This window comes from Rhinopithecus bieti, unplaced genomic scaffold (assembly GCF_001698545.2).
Source record: "Rhinopithecus bieti isolate Rb0 unplaced genomic scaffold, ASM169854v2 scaffold_1467, whole genome shotgun sequence".
Classification (NCBI taxonomy): Eukaryota; Metazoa; Chordata; class Mammalia; order Primates; family Cercopithecidae; genus Rhinopithecus; species Rhinopithecus bieti.
Genome location: NW_016803692.1, coordinates 3,234,639 through 3,246,179, shown reverse-complemented (window position 1 = coordinate 3,246,179; position 11,541 = coordinate 3,234,639). Strand labels below are relative to the sequence as shown.

Below are 11,541 nucleotides of genomic sequence, written 5' to 3'. Positions count from 1 at the left end.
TGGAAACTTGACACTAAAAGGAAGCTACTTGGAGTGAGGTGTAAGAAATCTAAACTTATCAAATACATAACAAATCCTCTCTCCCTGCCTCCCCTATTTATTTTATTTTATTTTTTGAACAGGATTCTTCTTTTCTGTTATGCATCAGTGTACTTAGGTTTTTAAAGAATCTGACTCACATCAGATATGTTCCAAGAAGATTCTCAAATAAAGACATTAAAGCATGTAAAACAAAACAGTAGTAGTTCTATGGTGTTGAAAGGCTCCTGATCAATTAAGATTGACTACTATCTTGTCTTTTCCTGAAATCTTCGGAGAATGAACTTGAGTTGAACTCAAATATCCACAGATAGAGAGCAAAAGGATGAAACAATTATAGCCTCTTTGGCTTCTCTATCTTCAACGGTTAGTTTCATTGAAGGCACAGAGAGCCTCAGGGTATTCTCTAATATTAATTAACATTAAGGGTTTTGATCCAATTGTGACATGTAGGGAGGGCAGGAGGGAAGGCGAGGAAGAGGTCAGAACTACACATCACTATCCAAAAGCATGAGGACATACATACATTGACTAATAATAACTGTGATTACAGGAGGTCTTTAAAAATAATTGTTGTGATTAGTAAGTACTTATGCTAAAATCCTGAAATAAAAAACGGCTTAAAATACAAGGAAGAAAAAAACATTTAAAATGCCAACAATATAAGACCAAGGAACAAGTGAATTTGTTAATATAACTATTTTTAAATAATCTTTGGTTCTAAAATATACCAAATGCCTAACAAAACAGTTCTCCCACTTCAAACTAATGGTCCTTATTGAAGAAAGAAGTGTGTTACAAATATCAATTAAATCTAATAAACATAACATTTTATTTTGGGAAAAAAGAACTTTCTGGGAAATAAGATTTAGTGGAAATACATTTTAACACAAATGTTAAATTTAAACATACCATTATGAGGCTAAATAATAAATACTTTTCTCTTTTAAAAAAATAAATACCTCTTGAATAACCAAAATAATATGCTATTATAAAATGTGTCCATTTCAATTGCATTCATAAAATATTTATACTGTCTAAGAGAAGATAGCTCTTATTTGTAAGTCTAAGTTCATTAAAAGAAAAACACAGACAGCACTAAGCTCATTCACGACAACTTAATTCCATGCTTTGTGTTTACTCAGAGAAATAAGTGATCATTTGGCTAGCAGTATGAGCACGTGATTTATAGCAACATCTTCCCAAATGTAAAATTAGTAACGTTACTAACTCGTTGGACAATTTTAGACAAGACTTTTACTCCATTTCCATGGTATATGTATATATAATATGATTACTAGTTCTGCAAACGATTCCATATGAAACACGAAGCTTTACTACACAGCTGAGAATCCAGTTCAGTAGTCCAAAGAAACTTATCCTGATCAATAGGTAGAAAGACCTGAACTCCGATTTTGAAGTTTTTTATGGCTATTGCTTTCACCGTATTGACTGTCAGACTGTTTCATATAATACATAAAACAGAAAGTGAAGTAATTTACTAATTTCTGGGCTTAAATTCAGAGTCTTGAAAAATCTAAGTATAAAATGCTAATAAAACTTCACAGATTTCTCTAAAAATAGCTACTATTGTTCTATAAATTATATGTTGTAACTATTTAAAACTGAATCACACTCCATGCTCATAAGACTAACTGTATCGCTCTACCTAAAATTTAAGGAAACCAGCTCATTTAAAACCCAAAAATCAAAACGTATCATGAACCTCATAACTACATACACCTTCTATGTATCCACAAAAATTAAAAATAAAAAAGTTAGAAAAAAACAGAAATATTAATTTAAAAACTTAAGGGTAATAGTTGTGATAAAGTACATCTTCTAATACGATTCTACCTAATGATAGTAAATGAAATGATATTGTATCTACACAGCAGTACTACAATGAAATATCAATCCAAACTTCTCCTTTCTTTTTTTTTTTTTTTTTTTTTTTTGAGACGGAGTCTCACTCTGTTGCCAGGCTGGAGTGCAGTGGCACAATCTTGGCTCACTGCAACCTCCGCCTCCTGGGTTCAAGCAATTCTCCTGCCTGAGCCTCCTGAATAGCTGGGACTACAGGCATGTGCCACTACGCCCATCTAATTTTTGTATTTTTAGTAGAGACGGGTTTCACCATGTTGGCCAAGATGGTCTTGATCTGTTGTTCTCATGATCCGCCCGCCTCGGCCTCCCAGAGCGCTGGGATTACAGGCATGAACCACCGTGCCCGGCCCAAACTTCTAAATAGCTCTCAAACCAGCAGAAAATTAAAACGGTTTTTGACTTATGCAAAGCCAAAAGTTTCTCAGATGCTAGTATGTTCAGATTTCAGCATTTCCAGGTTTCTGTCACATTCTCTCAAAGGTATAGGTGTCATCCATCTACTTCATAGTAGCCTGGAATATTTTAGTTCTGTTTTGTATTTCACAATTAATAGTAAACATAATTTAACAAATTACCAGGAGAACATGACCATATTCATCTTCTACACACCTACTATTTTCTACATCAAAGAGAGTGGACAGATTATCAAAAGATCTTTTCCTTTTACTGTTATTAAAACAGTAATAAATGACCATGTTTCTCATGGAATTTTAATCATCTGAATTGAAATACAAGAATCCTATGGCGCATAATATCTTTTGAAGATGATTTTATTTATAATAAACAGAAAGAATAAGGGGGGCATTTATACATAGGATAATATATTCTAGGACAGTCTCTGAGGTCAGCCTTGCCATAAGTTGACATGTGGTTGTAACTGTATTTTATTCTAAGTATTCATATTTTCCTTATAAATATAGACAAATCATTTTGTGGTAAAATGATAAAAGTATACATAGCATACATAATATATTACCATACTAGACAGACTTTAAAATAAATATTAGTCAGAAAAAATGAATATATGTTTTCAAATACAATTTTCAAAAGATCTAAATCTATTACATATGTATATATTTTAAAAGCAATAAAGCTTTGCAAATTTTATAATAAAGAGAAGAGTGCAATCAAACAAGAGCCCCGTAATCATTTCATTCACTACTTTTCCACTGTTTTCTTAAACTCCCTTTTTCAATTCAATAGGCTCCGGTTGGATAATTTTATAATTCCCTATGGATTACAAAACCAGAAGTTGTCTATAAAGGTCTCTGGATAATTTCATAATTCATTATAGTAGGAAACTAGAAATTACCTATACATTGCCAAAGCCAAAATCAAGTTGATGTCTACATGAGATCAGCAATATTAGCAAATGAAATAATTGGTGGTTATCTAAGTGATACATACAAGGGCTTTGAGAAAACATTCAATTTGCTCATCAATGTCTAAAATTCCATCATTGCAGGTTAGTTATTTTGTCTTAAGACTCTATGTTATTTTTAATATTTATTTATTTATTTATTTATTTATTTATTTTGAGATGGAGTCTTACTCTGTCACCCAGGCTGGAGTGCAGTGGCACGATCTCAGCTCACTGAAACCTCTGCTTCCTGGGTTCAAGTGATTCTCCTGCCTCAGTCTCCTGAGTAGCTGGGATCACAGGCACCCGCCCTACACCCAGCTAATTTTTGTATTTTTGGTAGAGATGGGGTTTTGCCATGTTGGCCAGGCTGGTCTTGAACACCTGATCTCAACTGATCCGCCCGCCTCAGCCTCCCAAAGTGCAAAGATACAGGCGTGAGCCACTGCGCCCTGCCTTCACACTCAATATACTTAAAATAATTGCCAAAGGGTAAGGCAGCATTTTAAGCATTGGAAGTAATTTATATATTATAGCAAAATGATTTTCTTGGTTCTTTTATTAATAGCATACATTGATAGGAGAAGGGTGAAAATTTGAAGATACAGAATGGAGTAAACAAGACTAAAGAAAACAAACCACCTATTGTCAATCTTTAGAATTTTGGATTAGAAATTGGATACCCAATAAATAGAAAGTTATTTTCTGTTGGGATATGTGTATGAGAGCTAAAATGTAAAAATAAAATAATAATAATAATAATAACAACACACCAATGTATTCAAGTATAACAGATCATAGTTAAATGAGATGGCATACTAAATACTTATCATGGTGCTTGAGAACTTAAAAATGGTGATATAGTAATAGTGATGGCAGTTTCTACTGTTATAACCATTATAAGATTAGCTTTTAAGTTCAATGTAATTGTAGGGAACCAAAACGTTTGGCTTATTTTGTATTTCTTGACAGTTTGGTAAGTTTATCTTAATATATTAAAATCTTTAAACTTTAAAATAACTGTATCTCATTTTGGCCAGACATCATGAAAAAACAATTCATGCCTCTTCTAAGCAGTGTGAGTAGAAGACAAAGCAGAAATATCTAAGCAGTAAGGAAAAGGATTCTGGATTTAGATTCAGTGGAGCTTTGCTCAATTACTGATTTTACCACTTTCAACTATCTGATCTAAGCAAGTCTTTTAACATCTCTAAGCTTTATTTTCCTCACCTATATTATGGTGACATTAATACTTACTCTATTTTACCTTCAAGGAGTATTGCAAAGCTTGAAGGATAAATGTTTCAAAATGATTTGAATATTCTGGTGAGAGCTGCAGTCCTTTAGTATTATCATTAAGATTTTATTCAAGCACACAAAATTTTAGAAAAGCTGTTATGAAAATCTCACTTTTATCTTCACGGACTATACTAGATTAACAAGGAGAACCTCAGGATGCCTTTCTGGACCACATTTTTCTCATTTGTTAAGCAGTGGGGTACTGGATGATGTCACAATTTCCTGCCATCTCTGAAATTATTATATTACCTAGTAAAATTCACTTTCCTGGATTTTTTAAACCTGAAAATACAAGAAGTTGTAGCAAACTAATCTCTGTTAATCTACTAAATAATTAACAGCTGAAGCACGCATTTTAAAACTCTCTAGAACATGAGGTTGAACCTCTACAACATCTGGTCATGTAGAATTGGTTGAATAGTACTACCATTTGTGTTTTAAGTTGTTCATGTATTTTCTGTGGCATTTTAGCTCCTTACCATAGAGGCAAGCGTTTTCCACTGGTATATTGAAAGGGTTAGAAGTGTTCAAAGTTGAGTTATTTTTTAATCTAAATTTTCCTTTATATTCTCAGGTATTATTTGATACACTATTCAAGAGGCAAAAATTAAAATGGAACGATTATAAACAACAAACAGTAAAAAGTGTCTTCATATTTTAATAGATAAGAACACAAAACCAGGTTATATTGCTCTAACATAAACCTCAAAAACACAAATGAAGATACCTGTCTCCCCTTATGACCCTTCTTTCCACGGATCCCAGGAATGCCCTAGAATATAGAAAAGAAAAAGGAAATATTTGTTGAATAAATGAATTAGGTACTATAGATCTTTTTCTCCCAATATAAAGTAATAAAGCATGCAAAAGACAAAACAAATTATTCTATAAACTGATGTGATATTCAGAAAAGCCTCAATATATTAATTTAACTGAGGCAGCCCCTTTCTTCTTCAAAACAAAATTCTGCTTTTATTCAGGAATCCATCCCATCTGTATTTCCAAATGGGATCTTGATGTTTCCCTGGTGATAGTTATTTGTCCAGAGAAAGGCATATTACCAAAGTTGGCATAACCAGATGAACACGAAGGTCTTATTTTCCATATCTAAGGGAAAGTGCCCTCCTCTCTGTCTTCCCCTCTCTATCTGGATATAAACAAAGACACATTCAACCTGTGCACTGGCAATCTTGCAATCATATGGGAAATAAGCCTTAGGGTAAAGACAACATTAGAAAAGGTAAAGCAGAGAGATGAATCTACAGCCCACCTAACCTATGGATTTCTGGTCATGTAAGAAGCAGTAGGGTACAGTATTTAAGTACTCAGGCTTTAGAGCTGACAAAACCTTGTCCAAATCCTGGCTCTGCTCTTACTGCCTGTATATAGCCTAAGACAAGATACTTCCTCTGTGTATGCCTCATTTTCTTCATCTATGATGACAAGAATAACAATACCTACCATTCAATAAATGGTTTTATATATAAAGAAGTTAATTCGTGTATATATACATACACATATATATAAGTTTATTTAAAATTTCATATATATACATATAAATAAAGAAGTTAATTCATGCATATAAAACCATTTATTAAATTGTTTTTATATACATGCACATACATAAAACCATTCAGTAGATCATTTGCTATTATCATCATCATCATTAAAAAATCCTTATGCTTAAGCCAGTTTGAATTGTGGTTTTCTGTTATTTGCAGTTCAAAGCATCTTGATATCATCACTTTGAGACTTGTAGACTAAGCAGTCTGTCACAACCATGTAGCTTGAGATTAATAGTACATACAGGTAAGTTAGAAGACATCATTGGCTGAAGTAATCCATTCACTTTCAGGTCAACAGTGTTTAAAAAATACTCATGTATCTGATCATCAAAAAAGAGTTCACAGGTGAGCAAGAGGACTCATTTCATTAAGACTTTATATATATATTTACATAATACAACCAACCTTTTAAAAAAACAGAATAATTATTTCCTAAATTTTCAGTAGCCTCCCTAAATCTCATCAAGAAGTCAAATAATACAGATAGAATTATATAAGCATTTTTCATTTATATACACGTATATGTGTGTACATGTTTCATATGTATGTGTATGTGTATACACACAATATGCATGTAATGTACAGTACTGACTCCCAGAAATGACTTTTTCTTTCCATTTTTTTCAGCAATGCTTAGCACTACTGTATCTTACTCTCTTCTGTTTTTACTTAAATGTTTTATAACATAACACCCTTTTAGCTACATCGTTCATAGTTTTAATGAGAATTTTGACATAGCCAAATAATATTAGGACACAGTACCCATGATGGGCTCAATATCACAAACTGGTCTTGTGTATTTATATGTTGAGACAGGTCTGGATATTTTCTTTTATTTTTATTTTTTGACAAAGTCTTGCTCTGTTGCCCAGGCTGGAGTGCAGTGGTGTGATCTCGGCTCACTGCAAGCTCCACCTCCTGGTTTCATGCCATTCTCCTACCTCAGCCTCCCAAGTAGCTGGGACTACAGGCACCCGCCACCATGCCTGGCTAATTTTTTTGTATTTTTAGTAGAGACAGGGTTTCACCATGTTAGCCAGGATGGTCTTGATCTCCTGAACTTGTGATCCACCCGCCTCGGCCTCCCAAAGTGCTGGGATTACAGGTGTGAGCCACCATGCCCGGCCAGGTCTTGATATTTTCATATAGACTGGTAAAAATTAGTGAGTGTGATTACAGCAATGTGCCAATTGATGGCCAGTGTCAACACTGGGCTTAAGATCATTAAATCCAAGATGACAACATTTTACAAGGACACATAATTTTGGTTTGTTAAATAATTTATGAGAAATAAGTTCACATCAAAGGATCAGAAAAGGATTGTTGTCATGAAAAGCAGAGTAATTAATAATGTAAACCAGAATCATTGGGTCAAGAAGCAGCAGATCAATTCTTTGCATGATCAATGAAATACATCCTCTGCTAGTCTGCTGTAGTGCATGAAGGTTAGGTGGCTTAGTTGTGGAGTTCTGCTGAAGATATTTTTTGCTATTGAACAAAACAACTTGCTATGTTCACCAGGGAAACATCTTTAACTCATCTCACCAAAGATGGCTAGACATTTTGATTGTCATTACAGCACATTTAAACTCTTTGGTTATTTCTTCTCTACAGGGGCATTCACAAGTAATTACAAGAAAATATAACTTAACTCCCTCACTAAAAACTATTTATTTGAAAAATTCATTTAGCAAAGAATGTTCACTTTCATTTGCAAAAATCACTTTCCAGAAATGAACATTTTGGCCTGAACTGCATTCTTATAATGATAGGGGTGAAGGCTGAATTCTGAATATGACTCTCTAATTTCAAATTCTACGACAATATACTAATATTGTTCAATTCTACTGTTTTCAATTAATATTGGCAATGTAAATGAAGGAATACAAAGAGAAATTACTCCATATAGATTGCATATAGCACTGAAAACTAGACATGATGAAGCTGCAATGCCATAACTCCTATAAATAACTTCATTAACCTTTTTAGTATAACAAACCATTTTGCAAAGGTTCTGTCTTTACTTATAAGTACCAATATTTATTAACAGCTATCTCCCATTATTAAATTAAACAAAAATATATCTTCTGAGGCTAAATTCTACCACATATTGCTCTCAAAATCAAGACTTGTCAAGAATTTATAGTCAAAGATAATGAATTACAAAATAAAATTTCATAGATATTTTAGTATTTTAGTGCGTATTTTCAATTAATTAAATATACATTAATATATATTTCTATCATGTTTATGTTACGTTCTTTAACAAAATTCAGTAAGATTTTCAAAAATCAATATTACATTCTGGCAGGTGATTTTTCTTAACCTGCTGTACTCAGTAAGATTACTTCCCTAGCATTTGATTTTATGACCCCTGTTATACATTATCATAAGTATATCATTTCAGAAATACTATTTGAAGGGAATGGACTTACCCTTTCTCCTTCAGGTCCCAGTTGTCCCGCTTCTCCAGGAGAGCCAATAAAACCCTTAAAACAAGAAAATAATCTGCATATTATTTCATTTGAATATTCTCCCCATAAGTGATTCTAAAAAGAAGTACTTAAAATTTTATTTGTAGTAGCATGAAATTATAAGACTTACAAGTGTGAATAACTTCCCCTCACCTAACTGCTTTTTTCCCAGAAGTTACAGATCAATATTCCCATTAAAAAATATACAAAATATAATTTAAGAAATGGTGGCTAATAAAAATGAGCCTAAATAATTTCCTTCACTAAATTTTATAGTGGGCAGAAAATATATGTATATAATTAGCTAAAATTTAAGACAGAATGGAGGTATCAAAAGAATATAAGAAGTACAGTGGAGGAAGAGATACATTTAAATGTGGCAGGAGCAAAGGCAATCAAAGGAGGCTTCAAAGGAGACTGTCACTTGAGATAGGTCTACAGAGTGGGTAAAATCTTAATAAGCAGAGACTGGAGAAAGAACTCTAGAAGAGTAATTAGAGTAAATAAAGACAAAATAGGAAGTCTTTGTTAATGGTAACAATTGGAGAGTGTTTGTAAATGGTAATTGATCACATTTTATATATAACATGCTTTGTATGTAAGATGGTTTTATATGTTAGTTTTATGTGTAAGACCCATCCTGCCTTAATAAAGATTCCAATCTGGTCTGAGAAACAAGAGATACATATAAATAGCAATGCAAGGCACTTTATTCTAATATAACTTAGTTATATCTCACTTATGGGAAATAACGCATTTCATCAATTTTACAGATAAAGTGTATGGTAGTTTGGGTGCTAGATTAAGGAGAATCTTAAATTTTAAAATAAAAATTTTAGACTTTATATATTAGACAAATGGAAGCTACTGATTTTAGGGAGTATGGTAGTGCACTGATGTTATGCTGTATTTCTAAAATATTAATCTGTTGATAGGATACAGCATACAGCCATGACAGGAAACACTGAATATAGGCAAACCTGTTAGAAGCTCTTTAAGTGGTCTAAATTTGAAGGATTATGGGTCCAGATTATTGGTTCAACAAACATTATTTTAGTAGCCATTTTGTGTCAGGTACTGGGTTTATAAAGATGCATGTGAAAATCAGTGCCCTCAACAAGTACATAGTTTATTAGGAAAGAGGGTCATACAAAAAAATAATTGTAATATCATATGATAATTGTTACATGATTATGTAATAGGTGATATGACAAATAAACAATGGGAACTTTGGAAGCAGAATGACCAGCTTTGCCTAGAGAGAAGATTAATGGTGCTTTGCTTTACTGAGGAAGCAACATTTGAACTAAGTCCTGAAGAAAAGAAAAGGCAGGGCTAACAATGTGCCATCAGTCAATCAATCAGAATGAAATGACATAACTTTTACAAAGAATTGCAAATAGTCTGTGTGATTGGTGGGCAAGAGCTGAGTTTGGAAAGGGTGGCAGGGGGTCATATCATGAAGAGTCTTTTTTGTTATGATGGCAAGTCTGCAATTTACACCGTGAGTCATTAAAAAATTTAGACACAGTTTTGATATAATCAAATTTTCACTTTATAAACTCACTTGGATTACAGTGGGTCACACAGGTCTTTATCTATCTATAAGAATCAAGAGAAAAGATGACTCTAAAGTTTACAATTGGCTTGACAGGCAAATGATAACCACCGATAGACATATGGAAAACAAATAGAAAAGCTGAGTTTGATATAAAGAGGATGAGTTTTGTTAGTTATTTGGAACTTGTGGTTATAATGAGGTATTCAAATGTAATTATCATGGCAGGGAGTTGCGAGATGTGGGGTTCATAGAAAAAGCTCATAGAGAAAAAAAATCTGAAGGACAGATATGTCTGAAGTCTTAAAGACAGACTAAAGCTCTGAGGAGAAAATAATAGGAAAAATTCTCACTGATCAGACAGAGGGTGAAATAGGGGTGTGAGAGAAGAGTAGTTATATGGATGCAGAGAAAAGCCAAAGTATAAAAGAAATTAAAGTAGAGATATAGTAGGTCATTTTACTAAGATTTAAATAAAGGCTTCTTATTTTGAATCACAGAATGGATGATTTTCAGAGTAAATACTTTCATAATAACAAATACTGAAGAATTCAAGCATTAAAAGTAAATGTCATTTCTATACCCATCTCAGCATTATTCACAATTATCAACAGGTGGAAACAACCCAAATGTTCATTAACAGATGAATGAATAAACAAAATGTTGTATATACATAAAATGGAATATTATTCAGCCTTAAAATGAAGGATTCTGATAACTGCCACAACATGGATGGACCTTAAAGACAATTATGCTAAGTGCAGTAAGCCACTCAAAAAAGGACAGATAGTGTATGATTCCACTTACATGATGTACTTAGGGTAGTCAAATTCATAGAGACAGAAAGTAGAATGGTGGTTTCCAGGGACTGGGAGTGGAGAATGGGGAATTGTTTATTGGGTACAGAGTTTCAGTTTGGGAAGATGAAAAGTTTTAAGATGGATGGTGGCAATGGTTGTACAACAATGTGGATGTACTTAAGGCCACTGACTATATAATTTAAGAGGGTTTATAAATGGAACTTTTATGTTATGCATATTTTATCTTTTCATTTTAAAAGAAAGAGATAAATGTCTCAAGAATCATATCTAAGTTGCCTGCAATAAAACTTTTGGAAGATTTTAGTTCCTTAGAGTTCAGTTAAGTATTGCCATTAAAGAAGTTGCCATCATCCATCTTGAAAACTTTTTTAGGTGTTTTTCCTTGTCAAAGGTGCCCAAAATTGCCTTATATTCCACAGATTGTATGAACAAGCAAAAACTGAAAGAAAAGAGAGAGAGAATGTGTTCCTTTATACATAACTTTAATAAAGCGAAACATCTATAATTTTCTTACTCGAAAGTGAAGCAGCTGGAGAAT

General features: G+C 32.9%; 1 protein-coding gene across 1 annotated transcript in view; it reads right to left on the bottom strand.

The window, feature by feature from the left end:
* Nucleotides 1-11,541, bottom strand: part of COL24A1 (collagen type XXIV alpha 1 chain) — a 411,426-nt gene that overhangs the window by 291,953 nt on the left and 107,932 nt on the right. Inside the window, 2 exon segments of the mRNA XM_017850789.1 lie at nucleotides 5,313-5,357; nucleotides 8,586-8,639. Coding sequence (XP_017706278.1) covers nucleotides 5,313-5,357; nucleotides 8,586-8,639 — 99 coding nt within the window.